This window comes from Ciconia boyciana, chromosome 8, assembly GCF_034638445.1.
Source record: "Ciconia boyciana chromosome 8, ASM3463844v1, whole genome shotgun sequence".
Taxonomy (NCBI): domain Eukaryota; kingdom Metazoa; phylum Chordata; class Aves; order Ciconiiformes; family Ciconiidae; genus Ciconia; species Ciconia boyciana.
In genome coordinates, this window is record NC_132941.1 from 15,179,909 (window position 1) to 15,199,835 (window position 19,927).

General features: G+C 34.8%; 1 protein-coding gene across 1 annotated transcript in view; it reads left to right on the forward strand.

Annotated features, from left to right (window-relative positions):
• The window catches only part of UNC13C (unc-13 homolog C), a 187,269-nt gene extending 168,409 nt beyond the window's left edge, over nucleotides 1–18,860 (forward strand). Inside the window, exons 28-31 of the mRNA XM_072871143.1 lie at nucleotides 3,367–3,514; nucleotides 15,991–16,083; nucleotides 16,800–16,959; nucleotides 17,514–18,860. Of these exons, the coding sequence (XP_072727244.1) occupies nucleotides 3,367–3,514; nucleotides 15,991–16,083; nucleotides 16,800–16,959; nucleotides 17,514–17,799 (687 nt within the window). The 3' untranslated portion in view covers nucleotides 17,800–18,860. The remainder of the gene's footprint in view (nucleotides 1–3,366; nucleotides 3,515–15,990; nucleotides 16,084–16,799; nucleotides 16,960–17,513) is intronic.
• Nucleotides 18,861–19,927: the final 1,067 nt, after the last annotated feature.

Genomic DNA, 19,927 nt, shown 5'->3' on the forward strand with positions numbered 1-19,927 from the left:
TCTGTGTGCTACATTCATAAACTGAGCAAAATAGTGCTCTCTGAAAAACCTATTTTTAAATTGTAAGGCAATGACCTGGCATTATAACCTGCTTACTGTACTTGGTACATGATATGGCAAAACCTTTTTTTTTCCAAAATGCTAAGCAAATACTCTTGATTGTGCACAAATCAGTCTTACACAATTAGAAAGTGAACAAAGACAAACCTTGTGAGTTAACTCAAGAAAAAAGACTGCAATGTTGATTTAGGAATGCAGTTCGTAAGTTTAATAATCAAAATAGACAATTTTTTGGTAATGCTAGGTAAATACAGTTTGTTTAAAAGCAAAAAAAATGGCTGCCCAAATACAATTAGAAGAATGGTAAAAATGGCATATGGCATCTGTTCAAAAATTAAGTAACTGATTATTGTAAGGAACGGATTTGTGGGGAGGAATATCTCCGTGCTTGCACAGTCTTTTTTTTATTTTTCATTAGTCTAATTTTTAGTACCAAAAATTAATTCACTGAGAAACTTATAATTTAATAGATGATTATGTTGTTAATGCTTTGAACAGCATAAAACAAAGGAATAATCTTTCATCTTACATATATATAGCATCATCAGTCTTTGTATGTTGTAAAAAGAACTTTAGCAATTTTTTTTTTTTTTAGCTTAATTTGCTGCTAGGACAACTGGCTTTCTGGCCTCAGCTATCTCATTGTCTCAGCCCAGAGATAATGTTCATTGATAATATTGTTCTGGTTTCCATTTTTGTCTTTGCAAGCACTGTAAACCCACAGGCACGCTACAAAGTGAAACTACCACCCAATATGACTTGTGTGGCATTTGTCAAGTTTTGGCTGAGACTGCAGTGGCTGTAGCATTGATTTCCACCTACTTGACATTATGCACTTGTGTCTGCACTTTTCATTTGTCAGTATGACTTTCAAGCCTCTTGTCTCCTATCAACCTTGAAACCCTTCAGACTGGAGCATGGGTAGCAAGTGAACTATTTTAAGGTTCACATCTCTAAAGAACAGGGTATTAGGTGTCCAACTGAATCTGTAAAACCCTGATTACTCATTATTTTTCTGTATTTGATTCCATACAATAATGATATGTTCATATTAGTGGTTTTGCATGCCAAATTTACCATTTCTGGGCAAAAGCAAAAAACCATGTAAAAACTCAGTAAGATTAGGGCCAGGTGTCCTTGTTTCTTTAAACGTCTGTTAGCTTTCATGGAGCTTTTTAGTTCTTTGTAGCTGCTGCTGCAGATGATAACATTTTATTGGGAGACACAACTAAAAAAAAAAATCACAGTAATTGTCACAATAGCAGGAAATATTAACAGATTTTAACACTTGCTTATAAATTGATTAAGATCCTTGGTGAAATCATGAATACACTTTTAAACAATTAAAACAATAGAGATTTCTTTGGAGCATATAGCATGAAATAATTCACTTGGAAAGATACAGATTTCATGTGAGTATGCAATGATGAGAAGATAAAGCTGATTTAGTCAGAACCTCTTAACTTGACACTAACTGTCTACATAGGATTAAAACAATATAAAACGTTTCAGCCTGATGATTTCAAATCCTTTGTTTTGCTCCTGCAGATATTTTTTCCCTGTAACAATCAGTAGCCATCAACACAGAAATGTAAATAATGACTTTGTTATGAAAAGTACATTTGTGTTTCCTCTCCTGCAAAAATCTTGAGAATGGGAAGGTGAAATGTGTAGACTAACATGCAATGGGCATGTATGGACTGTAGGTCTGCTTTGTCACAGATATGCTTAGGATAAAGCATTTAGTATATATGTATGTGAACTTAAATGTATATATATTGCATATATTCCTTTGGCAACACTCCAAAAATTCAGGGAGAATAGATTCTACTTACAGTTCCCAACATTCCCTGTACTGAGTGGATCAATACTGCATATCATCAAGTAGTCACAGTGTTTTCCTGAAAAACATTGTTTGCTTTTACTAATCAGCCATTAATGGGAGCTTTATACATCACTCTTGAGACCTAGAACTGTAATGTAGATTGCAAAATGCTTTGTAAAGTCTTTGAACAAAACACTGGTTTTAAATTTGTGTAGGTAATATATCTTTTCTTTGTAGCTTAAGTGCATTAGTTCATCAACCACTGTCTTGTATAAACTTTTAGGGAAAATTCTTCATTTTGGGAGGAAGAAGGGAAGAGAATCTTTCCTAATTTTTCTGAACTCAGCTTTGGGATTGGAAACATAACATAATACTTGCAATAGTTTACATAGTCAGCATGACATCAAAGTGGTAAACATATATTTTGTTCCAAAGCTAGCTGTGCCAGTAGATCAGGAGTCATCTTTTGTTTAAAGTATTTATGCTAATTTAGTTTGTTGGGGTTTTTTTAATGCAAGAAGGAATGGAGCACTCAAATTATCAGTGCAAGTGGGACAGGGAAAGGAGGGGGGCTGTCTTGTAAGCAGGCCTTGATGACCAGCTGGCAGTAGTCTCTACAGTGGTGCAACTGCTTGCAGAGTGAAGATCTGCCCCCCTCTTAGGTTTGCAGGAAGCACTATGGTGTCGTGGTTTACTGCTGCATCATTCATAGGAGTACATAAACAGCTGGTCTGCCCCAAAGGAAATCCTCTTTTGAAGGATGAAATTTACTCCCCGTCTTCAAGGACAGTACCAACCAATAAGCTCCTTTTCTCTTCCATCCTCTTCTCCTTTCACAGTCCAGGAAACCCTAATGTGGTCACTCAAGGATGACACACACATTTTCTGCATATCCACAGTAAAGCAGGTCAAAATTAGAATCAAAACAGATAATCACCATGGAAACTTCCATGGAACTTCTAATAATTTCCCAAAGCATAATCATAATTTCAGGCACAATTACAATGCAATGCTAATGCAGAACTTCATATTCTAGGATCTTCTCTTTTAAAATTTTAACAAAATTCCCCCTTCCCTCAGAAAGCATATATATTCTTTACTTGTGCTGTAAACCATGCCTTGATTTTAGAATTTTTTTTTTAATAAAGAATTAAAACCAATTCCACTCTCCACAACCTAAAAGAACCCTGCAAATATATATATCCAGTTTTGACATATAAGTACTTGAGATCATGAAGACCAAAATTATAATTGTATGTATATTTTTCTCCCACAAGGCTTAAATTTTTACCTTTGGAAAGAAGCTCTGTAGTAGAGATTATGACAGTTATCTCAACTGCTATAATCAAATCTAGCTACATGTGCCAGGTGTTATTTCTAAAAGTTTGTGTAAGAATTTTACTTAAAATTGTATGTCTGTAAGTGAGGCCTCTCTCAGATAATTTGCCTCTCTGAATGACTATATTTGTTTTTCATTTTAGCAATACTTCCATGCTGGAGGAAGTGGGCTGAAAAAGAATTTCCTGGAAAAGAGCCCAGACCTACACTCCCTGAGATATGCTCTTAGCCTTTACACACAAACTACTGACACCTTGATAACCAAGTTTATAGACACTCAGACATCTCAAAGTAAGTGATCTGTAAGAGAGATATAAGTACGTCAAATTATGTTTTAAATGTTTTAAATGATTGGTTGCCAATCACATTCTCCAAACACTGTGGTATTTTAGAGTTTATTGTCACAAATTTGCCCATGTGATATTATCCCTGCTGTTGTCAATCAATTGAGCTTATCTGAGGGCAGTGCTTTTATCAGCTTGTAAGTTTACATGAAGAACAGGTCCTATAGCTCTATATGAACACTGAATATCAGGGTTATTTATAGGAGCACTCCACACACAAACAGGGTTGTAGAGGCCATACTAGAGTGCATATTATAATTGCAGAAACAGAGTAAATTCATAGAGTACATTGGCAGCTCTAGATACTTTCAGAGCTGGAGGATATTAATTACTAATCACAAATAACTGCAAAAAAAGCATGACATATCCCTTACAGTTTCCTTTTGGGATTAAGAACAATAAATTGTGAGCAACACGTCCTTAATGTAGCACACTGATTCCACGTTACCGAACCCACACTTCTCCTTCTAGCAGGTCATTTGTGCATTCAAAAGGAACAGAAGTTTTCTGTAGGCTAAAATACATATTTTCCCTGTCTAGATTTTTTTCCTTTGTGCATTTCAAAATTCAGATTCAAAACCATCCTTCTGAAAATGTCACATTATTTTTTTTATGCCCGCTTATGAAAATTCAAAATTTTTATACTTTCCCAAAAGCAAACCAAGGCAGAGAACATGCAAGAATATGATATTAGGTGTACTTTGAATCTGGACATAAGCAACACTGAAGCCACTTTTTCCTGCTCTAGAATTTTGGTGTAATGCACCAAAAAAATTGAAACACAAAGTCCTCTTCATGTAAAATATATATACCATTCATTAATGATGTATTTCAGAAGAGGAATTTCTTTGGTTTCAATAAGAGGTCAAGAGTTCATGGTTATGCTTTTAGGCAAAGATTCCTTCTGTTTTCAAAAAGAAGCTATTTCTTACCATTTTTCTTATCAAGCTAGGACAGTGTTTTCATACTTCTACGGTACATACAGGAACTGCTTTTATATAGATAATGTGGATTATATTCCAAGCTGAATGGTTTCTTCTTTCTAGAAACTGCAATTTTTTGCATAATAGTAACCTTTACTAGATTTCTTCTGAATGTAATGGGAATTTGTAAAAATGGCCTGTCTGCCACTTACGATCTTTGGGAAAGAATAAAATTTGCTGATCTATAAAGCATTACCCTGCTCCCACTCATGAGAATCAGAAAAGTTTTAATTGGACAGTTAAGCTGGAAATCAATTGCTTTTACCTCTGAAGTACAGTATGTTACAGTATAAAAAGCATGAAACATTAGTTTTGCAGCTTGCCCTAAGATTAATTCCAAGGAATGATTTCCTTAGGCAGCTTCCATATTAGACTGAGGATCTCTGTTAATAATTCATACATTACAAGTGAAAAAACATTGCTATAATACTGTAATATATAAGGAATAGATTGTTTCCCCCCTCAAATGATTAACAATGTGGATTTAGGCAGACATTTATTAATTAGTAATATATTTTGCTTTTCCTTATGCATACTTTCATTGTAACTTCAGGAGAAAAAATTATCCAGGTTGTAGCCATAAGCAGAGATCTTTTATAAATCCTGAACCACAAACTTGAATTTTCATCATGATTTCAGCCTGAGGTCTGTGTTCATTTCTGTGCACACATTAGCATGTCTATATTTGCACACCAGTATTATCAGAAGTGTAGCCACTGGGAATGAAAGTTAAGGAAAAGTGACTCATAGCTTTTCATCATCCTTTAATGTCTCATTTAAAAGAACTAAAGAACTCATCTATTACAACCTCCAGCCTCACAACTGTAGCTGTATCATTAGCATTTAGTTAAAATGACCCTATTTGCGAATCAGAAACTTTCTCTGAAGTATAATTAGGTTTATATCTGCCCTCATATTTGTGCAGGTAACCAATCCATAATCAATAGACAGTTGGATGTAACTAAACTCAAAGCAATGGAAAAAGGAATATTTCAAATCTAACGAAAATAGCATATTGAATAATAACTATGACTGTAGATGAAAGTGGGTGTTCAGTTTTCCTGTAATGACTACTAGAATCGGACAATAATCAGGCTTACTTTTAACCACAGGTTAAGATACTTTTTCATTTACCATGATTAAACTGCAGTGTTTGTAAGAAACTGAAGGGCAAAAATTTTTTTGATTGGTGTGAGGAAAGGGAGTTACTTTTCCCTACCTAGAAAGCATAATAGCTATGTAAAAATGTATGGTATGGTCCTTGATACTTCCTGTATTCGTGTACATACAGGGTCAAGTTCAGTAGGAATAACCAAATTATCCAAGAATATGCTTTTGCACCACTTCTAAACAAGGATGATTGCTTGAACCAGAGTTTTGATTCCCAGCCTTTGTTCCTACACATTCCTGAAGAGCTTCCTGGAAACAAAGCAATTTGCATAGGCAATATTAATAAAAACATTCCTAACTTTTAAAATTATGACAATCTCAGGGATTCATAGTTTTTATGTGGTGGTTTCAATACACTAAATACTTGAAAGTTAAAGCCATTGCTGTTTTCAAATACATCAGGAGACTATGTTGTTATGGACATACGTCCATATGGACTTACGTCCCTACCATCAGTAGTCCTGACTCTGTGATAATTTAACTGCCATAATCTTACTGTGATGATTTTTTCCTTTTCAAAGCACCGCTACAGACTCTCAAGACTGTTTCTGAAACAGACAACTGTTTGAATAAGTAAATGACAATGATGAGCATAAACCAGCAGTAACTTTTTGAATAACTGATGACATTGCTTTTTTTTCCTCCATATAATGATTTGCCATTTAAAAGGAACATGATGATGAAAGTTGTAAATTCAATCCTCACTCAATCTTGTGAAAACAAATCTGTAACCACACTGTGAAAATGAAAGATAAAAGAAAAATGTTGTCTGTATCAACTTTATTTATTAGGCAATACAGACATCAGATTAGCATACTTAGTGACATAGCTTAAGTTCTGTCATATGCTATCATATTAAACACCTGTCTTTCTGCCTGGCACAGGAGGAGATAGAGGTTTCTCTTCTCCAATTACATCCCTACTGCTATCCCAGATCTGCCATGCACTTTCAGCTTGTTTGGAAATTAAATACTGCTGATACTCTGATCATGACAGATTTTAACATTGGTATCAATATGGTAGTAAGGGGGAAGATTATCTATGTTTGTCCCTTAGTATAAAAAAGGGAATTTTATTTCCAGAAAAATAAGCAAAACCTGCCAGCACTTGATCTATTTTCATCACAACCCACAAATGTAAAACTCGTAGAGCAGCATTCTCTTCTGCAAATGAATTATTGGTATTGTTTGGTAGGAAAACTTTTACAATGAATTATAAACTGCTAACAAAATTTAGTTCCACTTATCTGAAGTTCACATTTAATGTTAACCAGAAGGTGTCCAGGTGATTCTGCAGTGCCTGTTGTAAGCACATTCTTTTGGATCAGTGTTTTCTTCTTATTCAACCATACACTAGTGTTAGTACTGCCAAGAACCATTTCGTGGAGCAGGTAGGTTGCTTTTAGAATCTCTAAAATGGACATTGACATAGACCTAAAGGATTTTGCAAAGCCTGAAGGCAGTTTAGTGAAAAGAACTGCATTTCAAAACCCGAGTGACTAGTATCTTACACACTATATGGTCATTGGTACCTCTGCAAAGAGCATATAAAACACAGCCAAGCGAGAATCACATAGCATCAGTATGCCATTACCAACCAGATCCCCTGCGGTTCAGATCTCTGATTGACTCTGTTTCCTTTGGACTTTTGCAGCTGTAAATTGTCACTTTTAGATTAGGCACTACTAATAATACACATTAGCTCATACTGTAAAAGTGATTTTTTTCTCCTCTAAATTCAGCTGCAGGATAACATTTTTACATAAATTCAGACTATAGCATGGATTGTTTTCAGTATCTTTTGTGACCAAACAATTGACAGTCTGCACTTGTGCCAAGCGTCAATCAGTTGTAAAATAGTAGCGCAGTGCCAAGCATGACCCTATAAAACCCTGCTCAGTTGTGAGGACTTGGGGCTTCAGTGCTGTATGGCTAAAACACACCATGGCTGGCTGACAGCTGGATGGCAGCCAGCAAGCCAGTACAGAATATCATCAAGGAAAGCTCAAAGGTTTCTGAAAAAGCCCATGTATTGTACATTGATGTATTCATACAAGTTGTCAACCTACATCACCTCTAGACAAAAAGGTCAAATTCCAGTTCAGGCAGGACAAGCTAATTTTAACTAAACTTGAGCTAAATTCAACCACATTTTTGCAATCAAGACAAAACTATAAAAGCCAAAGGACAAACTCTTACTGTATTTCTGTATTTCAGAAGAGAAGGAACAGACTTAGAACACTGAAGTAAAACTACATCCATATCTATTGGCCTATTGTACAAACTTTCCCACTCTATGGTATATTTGACTGTTACTCAAAGCTCAGACCAGTCCTGGTGATGCTTCTCAAAATTTGTTCCTAAAAAAAAAAAGAGAGAATTTTCAGCCTGGCACCTTTTTTATTGAATTAAGTTATACCTTCGCCTTTTAGACTACTTACTTTAAAGGATATCAAAATTAAAAGGAGATTTATGGCTGTGGTTTAGTTTAGCAACTGTCGTAAATCTTCAGTAATTTCATAAACTATAGCCTGTGTTGTGAAAGTTTACATTTGGTTAGCATCAACTCTAATAACATTTGGACAAATATGATTTTAGTTTTAGCAAACTACATAAAAAGACAGCACCTCAAACATTACAGTGTCCTGAATTTGCTCTCATTTATTACCACTAATTTCTCCAAAGTAAATGCCACTGTTGCATCTAAAATGGTTACTTATCAGAAATAGTCAGAGAAATATTTTTTTCTTATAAATTTGCAGCAGCTTAGTTTTATAAACCTCATTAGAGAATGCTACTGTTATTGTAATGTATACGGCATAGCAATCCATAGTGGCAGGACTGCAATATATTTTTTAGCTTGACTTTAAAGAGTTTGTATTACTTAAGCAAGGAAATCAATACTCATCTAGCAACATGGCGCTCATACTACAATCCCTACTTCTGCATTTAAATGGCTACAGAAAAGGCTATTCTTTCGCATCAGGTGGTTTGTATCGGATTTCTTCATTCTTATGCTGGACAACTGAAAGCTAAAATAGGAAGAAGCATCTGAAAAAAATAAAATATAATAAGCAGAATTAAAAATATTTACCTCATGAGTATGAGTAACTATAACAGTAACTCCATACTTGTCTTGTGAAGCCACCAACATAGGGAAGGAAAGTACGTGATCAAAAATGAAGATAAATTCTTTTCAACTGCCAAGCCAAAATTCAACTCTGTGTCCCTTTGCAACCTGGAATGGTACAAGGCAAAGCAGAACCTCACTATCTTCTTAAATATATGGAATCAGATTCAAATACTAAACTGATAGTTAACTTAGAAAACAGCAAACATACTATAGTTTAGGCAAGCAGATAGAAAATAAAAATTGTTTACCAGCTCTTATAACTGAAAAAGGAAAGATTTTTTTTTCTGCTCTTTTGCGTGTCAAAACTGTTATATTATTAACTAACTGTCATATTTTGAAAGCTATACCTATATTCTATAATGAACTTTAAGTCCTACAGAGCATTTCCAGTTCTTTCATAACCTATACTTCAGATAGAATTTAACTCTGGAAATAATCCCTGCTTCGTCCACTGTAGTTTCAAACTGAGATCAGAATCATGTGTTACACAGCCTTATTTCATCAAAGAAAAAAATAGAGCTGCATTATAAGCTGCATAAATCAGTGTACAATTGCAAGGAGTGTATAGTAATGAACAACAGAAAACATAATAACAATTAAGAAACTTGCAGAATTACAACTAATATAAGTATTCTAGCATATGCTAGTATCAAAATAAATACATTCAGAATAGTGGCAGAAAATAAATATTTTAAAAGTTCACATATAAAAAAAGCCAGACTGCTGGTGAAGCATAAGGTTTTTACAGAACATTCACTTAAGAGGCTGTTGCAATAGAAAATTTATTTGGTTACTCCTTAAATGAAATAGTAAAGCACCTAAATTAGAAATACGTTGTATATTACAGTTTCTCTTAAGTCTTCAAGAAAATGAACGCAAGCTACTGGTATCCATCAGTTATATGACATCAGTTTTAAGAAATGACTTCTTTATGGTATCAGTGGAGCATTCACTACATATATAAACCTCTTAACTTGAGAGGCTGTACTTGCCTGTATGTTGCCTGGTTAAAATGCTGGACAGTATATGTGTGTGTGTATATATATATAATATATATGTATATACACACACACACAGATGGATGGATGATGCTAACTGGATACTCACCTCCCAGATCAAAGCTGGCTCATCCTTGGTTTCTTCCCATACAGACATACAAGCAGCTACAGATAATGGAGGGTCGCAATGGGGTTGTGCAATTGCCAGCCCTCATCATGTAAGGCATGGCTTACATGAGGTAGAGAAGAAGGGGAAAGCCTTAACTGGGGATACCACCCTGACACTCAAACTGGTACTTTCTACTCACACCATAATATCCTGCTTTTATATTATGCTCTCTGAATTCCTCGTATCACTCTGTCTGATGTTACAGAAATTCAAATAGGAGAGAACGTATTTCGATAGTGTGGCTTCGTACAATTGTGAGGCTTACAGATGCTGCAGAATCTTCTGTCAACCTTAATACCTTCACATCAAGTGATCCTTAAGATAAATGATTTATGTTTTCTAATCAAATACAAACAACCTAAATCTTTTCAATCTTTTCATGGCAGCCTGGTGAAAGAATGGTTGCTGAAAGTCAGCCATCAAGTAACTGAACTTGGTTCTCAGAATCCCCCAAAACAATTATCAACAGTTTATATAGCAACTTCTTAAAGCATGCGTTGCAGTTAGCATGGTTATCATTACTAAAAGCAGGTTTCCCTGCTTGCCTTCCTTTTCTCTAACACACATACAGAAGAGATAATTTAGCTTACTACATGCAGCTCTTAACAATTCACCTTTAACTTACTCTTTGTATTAAGTGAAAATGTTAAAACATGCACTCGAGATTTTCCTCTAAATTAGAGATCCTCAGGATCCTGTGAAAAATAACTTGATTAGTTACCCTGATCTTTTGTCTTCTAATAAATTAGCAGATGAACCCCAGACAAATACATGTATTTTATTGGCATTGTTAACCAGAAGATGACAAATGTTTGTCTGAATTAAAACGTTGATTTCATGGCTTCTGTAATTCCTGGAGCACTGGGCACTGTGAAAGCATGAATATTTGTTTTTCACTGCTCAGTTTTCAAGGCTGCTCTGTTTCACTTTCTTATAGCTACCAAATTTTGCCATACTGAACCGTAAATAGAAGAGATTCCAAGATTGATGATAACATTTGTCTAAATACAATACCAGATAAAAACTAACTTTGTTAACAGATAGGTCAGCCAATACCTTTTCAGACATAGCAATGTTATCTTCCATAAATAATTCTGTATGAGAATTTGCATCACTATGTAAACTTTGCTATGTTTATATTAGAACATATAAATCGTGCAAACTTTGGGCGTAGCTACAGTGCTGGTTTTAGTACTTATGTACACAAACTCTGCTATCTTAAATACTCACAGCAGCATAACTGTGGTAGTTGGAAAGCCAGAGCTGAGACCTATGAACAGTCCAGTGCTTAGCTCAGCTTCTCACATGTGTTTTGCCACTCTTATTGAGGTCCATGCTGCATACCAATGCTCCTAGTAGCCTCCAAAACAAACTACTCTTAATATTTTTCCATTTTCTTTTAAAGAAATTATGAAAGCATCCCAGTTTCCATGCCCCAACTTCCAGAGCAGCTGGAAAGTATACTCCCTCAGAGGTACTGCTCCTGCTATTTCAAGGTCTTAAATTCTATTCTTAAATTTTATGCTAGCTCATTTTCTGTGAATCCCATTTATTTCTGCTGGGCTCTTTTTTCATGCAAACCTAGAAGTTAGTTTCCAAAGTCCTCCTGATAGGAAAACTTTTTAAAAACTTTTTGCTGCTTGAGGATTCAATCAGGACGAAGGACCCCTTTCACAGAAATACACTTCTGTGCACAATCACAGACTGATTCAGTAGTAGTCTCTTGCATTTAGCAGGAATATTATTTGAGAGAATATAGGGAGTTTCTGTTTTATTTTTACAAAATATACATGACTCATTTTTCCACTTGTATTTTCTGCTATTTTCTCTACCAGAGTCCACAACTTCACACTTCTCCAAAGGTACCTACTAAGGAGTAGAAGACAGAAGAATTAGTTTCTGTGTGCATATGTAGCCAATATGACTATCATGACTAAGAAACATTTGACTAGGTCCTTGGTCCAAAATGGCTCTCTTCTGTCAAGATCATTAGGGCTTGGATAACAGCTATCACATTGATGACATTCCAGGTGCTAAATAAGGAAGGAATCAAAGCCTGACTGTTTTAGACTTTTTGTCTGCTGAGGAGCAAGCATCTTTGGCCAGAGGAAATAAATACTTTTCTCCTTTACAGTTTGTTTGCTGCAATAGAATGACTGCAGTTTAAATGCAGGTGATCACTTTAAAACCCATCTATGAGAGTATGCTGTATTTTGATTCATATAAATAACCTCACAAACAAAATCTAAAGCAGAGGTTAGAGTGGAAGCAGTAATAGTTAAGCAACCATAAGGTTTTCAGACATAAAGCAGAATTATTTGTAAGTTTGTTAAGCTTCTAATGAGTTATATAACAGCACTAAAGGAAGAAAAGTGCAATCATCCTCTGCAGTGCAGGGCTAGCTATCTGTTGTCAGTTAAATTGACTTGTTAAATGTGGTAGGATAAACGGACCTTTCTATAGTGCAATCAGAATCACTAATTCCTGCTGTGACTTTACAAGAACTGATAGCGAGAAAGAAAACAAAACATCAGAAATAGACAGATCAGAGACTTTAAAATGAAGTGCCATAGTTCTTGAATGTCAACAAGAGCTGCTATAAGCAAATACTGAATGTCCTAGAATTGTATCTCTAGGTTGTTCAGCAGGTCAGAGAGAGAGAGAGACAGAGAAAGCAAATGCAAGATGGATGGGGTGGTAACTGAAAGAAACCAAGTTTATATTCTAGACTCCACTAGAAATTGTCTCTGCTGGCTGAGACTTTCTGCTGCAGGAAGTTTCCTCAGCAATAGTGAAATGTAGGGTCATTTTAATGTCAGCTGTTTTCAGTATAAAACTGTGTGACATTTTACACAGATTTCTTTATAAACATATCAAAGAGTACTACACATACAGGACTAATCCCACTATATATTTGCGGTACTGCTTAGACTATCGTTGTGAATTATGGACTACTAGGAAAAGGAAAGAAAAAGATCAGTTACGAGACCTTTGCAAGGATATACTTTGCATAGTTAATAAAAAAGTTGGAGAAACAGAACAAGACTTATCTTGTAGATTCGTAGATTTTGTCTCAGTAAGACCTAATGTGTCATTATTACAGGTTACCATAGCACAGTCCATTATTACCATCACCCACAGGTTGCTGCATAAGCTATCTAATGAAAATGCTAATTGTTTTCTTTTAAAGCATTCCTGATTTCTCCTAAAGGGGTTTTGGTTCAGGGTTTTTTTAAGCTAAAGGCTAAAACAAGTAATTGACACTGGCTGATATTTTCAGTGATATTCAAGATCAGCCTGACTCACCTTCAACTACAGTCAGTGGTAAATTATTATTGATTTTGCTTGGGAGAGAGTTTGAGAACTTCTCATACTCTCTCTCAGTACATTCAGTTTATCCTAACCATCCAGTGTCCTATGATTTAGATGTTGCAAATTCCTGGTTCTCTTCTCCTGTCCAGCTTGGCAATGAAAGCTTTTTACTCAGAACAAAAGATTAATGACTTAGAGTTACAGTATGTTCAACTCAAACTTCATAGCCAAAGATGGCTATATGTGTAATCAAAAGCATCATTCATAAAAAGGTGCACCACCACAAAAAGAACCTGTTAAGGTTGAATTCTGTGCAGTATGTAACAATTTGAAAAGGTGGAATTTCACAATATGAAGAACAAGACCGATTAATGCTCTAGAAGCTCCAGTCTCTACTCTCTTTGATTTACTTTACAGCATCAGAAAGCCAATGAAAATAAGGTATATAAAAATATATATTATATAAAGTATTGGAGTACTAGCCTGGGTAAGCTGCCTTCCAAATTTCAGGTGTTTAAAAAAAAAAAAGTGTTGTCTTCATTTATTCAAGTTAAGTAATCCACATAAATATAAGGGAAGGTGTTTTCACACAAGTCAGCACACTGGGTTAAATGTAACTCCATTAAAAACACCACATTTTGTATAATGAAAATGAGGCCTTTTTTAAAATCCTGTTGTGCGGGACAGAATCATTTTACATAGCACTTTGCACTCCAAACAATTATTTTTTTATATTAATAAATAAATTTTATTTCAAGCAGCAGAAACTCAGAGTCAATACTATGCTACTCCTGATATATGGTCTAAAAATACTGTGTTTGCAAGAGAAAGAAAATCAGCTTTAACTTTGACCTTGACCAAATGAGAATTTATTTTCTCTTCCTAAATAAAAGCTAATTTTACTGTACAGTCAGATGATACATTGTTTTACTCTTCTAAATAAAGCTGTTCTACTGATTTTATTTAGCTTTTCTAGTACATTTAATTCCTATCTTTATATACATGTTCTTAAAAAAAATTATTATTTATTGTGAACAAGATGTAGAATGATTCAGCAACTTAGAGATCCCATATAGTGCAGCTTTAAGTAATTATCCAAATACAACAAGAAGTTTAATGGCTGCCGCTGAAACTAAACTTCTTGTCATTAACAATCTGCTGTCTAACAAATTGCCTATTTACATGTCAGTAGTGGTCCAAACCCTCTCGCTGATACTGAAATACATCTAGCAGCAAAATTTGTACAGGTACACTGCGATTCAGAAGTAGCAGCTATAACCAGATTAAGATATTGAGACTGTGTATTTTTGCTAAAACACTGGTGACTACGATTCAAAAGTGGATTCATGACAATTCTAAGCCAAACTCACCTGAAAGTTGGAAAATGCAGAACAGCGTTCAAGGATTCTGAGCAAGTTAATTGAGCACTGAATTTCCACATTTTGATGTATCAGGAAAAAAACCTGTTCTCTGAAGCAGTAACGCTGGGGAGTAAGAGTATTTAATTGACCTTGCAATGTTCAACCAGTGTAGAGAACATAATTACAGATTATGCCAACACAATGAATAAACATCACTGCAGAACACATTTCTAGGAAGCCACTGATGGCGAAATCCAGAAAAAACTATGCATGATAAAGGAAAAAAAAATATATATATATATTCTGGGTATAAACTAATTCAGGGGAGAAAAAAAAAATCATTTTCCCCAGTATGATTACACAAGACACCCCTCTTCTCTGTACCCCTGCCTTAATTCCTGCATGAGCTGCTGGAAAACTTCTAAAGGAATGTTTGCTTTTCCTTACGTATAGATGGATGGGGAACCAGTGGGTAAGGAATTTCCATATAAATAGAAAGAAGATAGAATCTTTCCTGTGCTAACCCATAGAAATAGTAGCCAGTTGTAAAGGGGTAGTAATTTGCTTTAGTATGTGGTTCACAGAGATTAGACTGGGGAGCAAGTGCACAGCTCACAGAGTTCAACGTTCACAGTCATCCAATTAAAGAACAAGTAAACATATCCAATTTTGTTTATATTGTACTGTTATAATCTGATATATTAAAGGACCTTTCAATACATACTGAGAGTCCTTCTAAGGAATCATCATGTGCAAATTGACTTAGAACCTGCGGTGGTGCTCAAAAGTAAAAACTTTCAAAATGAGGTTCCTGGCTCTGCTACCATCCCTACAAGCTTCCCTTTTTTCTTTAAGCCTCTGTCTATGCTAGTGCAGAACTTTAGTAGTTTGCTTAGACATAACCCCCAGCAAAGGATTCATCAGTAACAATATGGAAATAACTTTCCAAATGCATACTTGCAATAACATTTTTGGGGTGCACATGCAAACAAAGTTTGACGAAACCACCAACTTTTGCATTTCAAGGTGGAAACACACCTAATGACAACCAGAATGGAAGGTTCCAGATGAAAGGGGTTTTTTATTTTACTGAGGCACTTCACATTTGCAATTGCTAGATAGTTTTGTGGCAAAATCACTTACGAATCTGTAACTCATTCCCACTTAAATGTGAAATATACGTATGTCAGAAATTTCTAAGTGTTTCTGACAGAAAATATCACTCGCCTTCTTTCACTGTCTGTTTCTCTTGATGTATTGAGAAGCCAAGTGTGCTAACCTACTAATTATTACTTCAGGCCAAACAACTAATAATTCAGTGGGTGAGATATCTATACAGGTGGACATCTCTACACATCCTGGAACTGGTGAGCATAAAGTCACTGTAAAAGGTAAGTTTCAAATAGCTAATTTTAAAAAGAAAGCAACAACAAAGTCCAAAAGCCCCAAGCACTACATCCAAAGTAAAATATACCAATAACGAAATAACAAATGTTAAGTATTACAGTACTTGTAAAGCTATGAGTATGCTTCAGGTGATTAGGATCGTACTTTTTCCTTACTCAACATCAGCAGAAGTTAAGATTATGCAGGTAAGTACTGTCTATGCTTCTCTGTGTAGACAGTTAAAATTTATGATACAAAGTTATGGAGTTATAAATTCAAATGTGCAAAATTAGACTTCTGAATTGCTTGCATATAATTTAATTTTCCAAAAGCTGTAGCAAAGCTGAATGGTGAATGACTGCACCAAGACTTAAAAAGTTCCACTTTTAACACACAACCTGAATTCCAGAGGAAACCCAGTATCATTTAGATTAGTATAAGCTGATTTTTTAATTACAGTGAAGGTAGCAGACAAAAGAACTTTTAATGTAAAGCATTTGTAAAATATATGTTTATATTTGCTACTGTTGTAACTGAAAGTAGTCAGACATCTTACTTGGGAGAGAGCAGGCAAAGCTCCTCCTAGGCTTGCCAGGTATTGGTATCCTATAGGAAAGCTCTCAGGTCACCTTTCATTGGCTATACAAAGTCATACTGGATAATTAATTGGAGCTCTTCCAATGGAATTTTATTTAACTTCCTTTCTTTTATTTCCTTATAGTTGTAGCAATTAATAATCTAAACTGGCAAACAACAGCTATGTTCCGGCCATTTGTGGAAGTTTGCCTATTAGGTCCTAACCTAAGTGACAAGAAAAGAAAACATGGAACCAAGACAAAGAGCAACACCTGGTCACCAAAATACAATGAAACTTTCCAATTGTAAGTCTTTTTTGTCTGTTAATTGCATATTTTATGCAAACTTTGTCTCACAGCACCTCTCACCTGTTTACTCCTCCTCCCCTTTCATAACTGAGACCAATTCATTTTCCTCCCCGTACCCCCCAACCCTGACTAGGACAGAGTTCACTTTCTCAGTGTCTGACCACAAAGCTCCTTTTGAGGCTTGCTGACAGTGATTTTCTTTATTTTCTGCAGTTGATTTAAAGATGTGGTTATGATATTTGTGGAAGTTGTTGAATATTTTAGGTACTTTCCAGGGAAAGGTAACTGTGTATTTCAGATATTGAGGGAATTATGAATTCTCTGTTTCTGTTCAGGTCAGTGGGAACAGAGGCTACATCATCAGTAGCAGCTGAAAGGCTAACTCTGTAGAAAGTTTAAAACTAAATGATATTCTGTTGCAACAAAATGGAACTACAAAAATTAAACTACCACTATCACTTTAATTTTTACAAGATTTCTAGAGTACATTCATTCCTTAGGGGAATTAGACTGAACTCCTTGTTCTAAATTCATATTTTTAATCCATGCAGCATTTTGAGTAATGAAGATAAGCCAGCAGCCTACGAACTTCACCTCTCAGTGAAAGATTACTGCTTTGCTAGGGAAGATCGCATTATAGGAATGACAGTTATTCAGCTGCAAAACATAGCAGAGAAAGGTAGCTGTGCATCTTGGTACCCCTTGTTGAGAAACATCTCTGTAGACGAAACTGGGTTAACAATTCTTAGAATACTTTCTCAGAGGACCAATGATGAAGTTGCTAAAGAATTTGTAAGACTTAAATCGGAAACAAGATCTGCTGAAGAAATGGCCTAAAATACCCAACTAATGCAAGATTGTCACCGCCAAGAACATAGATACAATGCTGTTGTCTGAATAGTGCATGCATGTGCAAATCTGTGCGAATGTTTAAATGTTTTCAGTGTTTGCCAGTACTTATGTACTATATTTGCAAGGTATGTCAAGGAGCTGTATATCTTTTATACATATTTTGGTCTTTGGTAAAGTAATTGTTCCAATGAAGTGCCAAAACTAAGATTAAGAGTAAATGTTTCATCATATCTTTTTAAATGTTGATTTCACCTCATCACAATTCCTTTATTTTTTAACATTTATTAATAAATAATTAGCTTTTTTAATTGATTAATAGGTTGTCTCTGTTAAACTACTGTGTTGCTTATTCTGAATTAAGTTACCTCCCTTACTATTATTTTTTTAAAAAAGTACCTAGTTTTCTTCAAACTATCATTTTATGCAAGCCTCATTTTAGGTATCTTACCGATAACTTTTTCTATCATTACTACAGATGCAGTTACTTATAGAAAGTGTTTGTAATTTTATAATTACCAATATAAAGTAATGATTTTTGCATAAAAACTGAAAAAGGATGGAAATATTTTATGCTAATCTTTTTCCAACCTTTCATAAATATCACTGTGAAGAAATGCTGTTAAAGCAAGTTCTCAAGAAGCTGTGCTTATCAGAGTTTGTTACTGATGTTTGATATCTTGAGATAACTTTGTTCTTCAAAACTGCCAAGGTAATATCATATTTGTATTAAAAGAGTAAGTCAGTATCTGTAGAAAAAGACTGCCGTACAGTATATGTGCTTTTAAAAAAAAAATCATTTTTTTAAAATGATATGGTACTGTACAAGGGTTAGTAGTTTGGAATATGTAATGCCAGTTTGTGGTTTGTTTCTAGAAATTGTTTATGAAAAGAAAAGATGCTGTTAGCATTTTCACTCAGAGTTATTAATGTTGCTTTACATACTTAGCTGTAACATCAGTTAAGTGCTTTATTTCTTTATTTTTTTTTAGAAAAGTTCAACAGTTTGTACTTATGCAACATTACTATGTATTGCACTAAAGCAAACTCCGTGTCCTGTAAATATATTTAGTGAGAAATTGTAAAATAAAGTATGAAGAAACTGCTTTCTAGTTTTGTCATTTGATATTATTTATGTACCTATAGGTTTTATGTGCATGTGAAGCCCATGCAGTGGGCTTACAATATAGCTTTATAATACATCAAAGTATGACTTCCAGTGTCTAGCATCTGGCTCTTTTATAAGTGTAAGATTTAATATGTCAGTGTCCTAAAAAACTATAATAAATGAGGCAGGTAGGCATATATATAAAATATAATGTTCTGTAATAATATGCATAACACACAGTGTTCTCTAATAATACACATATTTGTCATTGGTTTTGCTTACGAGTATTTCTAATAAAACAGGTTGGAGTTTTCAGCTTTGCTTGTGGAAAAAGTAAATAAGAGGAAGGGAGGACACATAGCTAGTATGTTGATGCCAGTCTTTTAAAAATGTGGTATGTGACTCCACATAGGTAAACCCAATTCTTTCCAGGACATCCTTTTGTGAGATATTTAAATGAGATTTTAAGGATGTCTTTCAACACCCTCAATCCTCTTGCTTCAATACTAAAAAGTAGATTTGCCAGAAGTATATTTAGACATTTAGAGAAGATCTGCACAGCCTTTAGAGAGTTAACAATACTTCACTAAGGTCATAGCAGGGGGAGGATGGGATCCAAGTTGTCTTATTAGAGTATATCCTGCTGATAGTTATGCATTGTAGAATACATTATGGCAGAGGGAGATTTTGATGGGTACATTTTTTAACTCGTCACTTCAGAAAGCCATTTCTCCATGTGAAAAGTTATGCTGATAATTTCACATTTCAAAAAGTAGTTCATTAATTTAGACATTAAGTGATTCCTTAAACAATTCTAGGAATATAACTTTAATAATGCCTACTAAATATAGATTGCGTGTAATTGCAAACACTTGCAAAACTCTCCCAAGGATTGGGAGACCCAAAATCAATCTTGAAACTAATCCAAGCCTTTAATGTTTCAGATGGATTTTGTGTGTTGTGGTATACTTAAAAGTAAAATCCAGGTGTAGCTCCAGTAACTTCAAC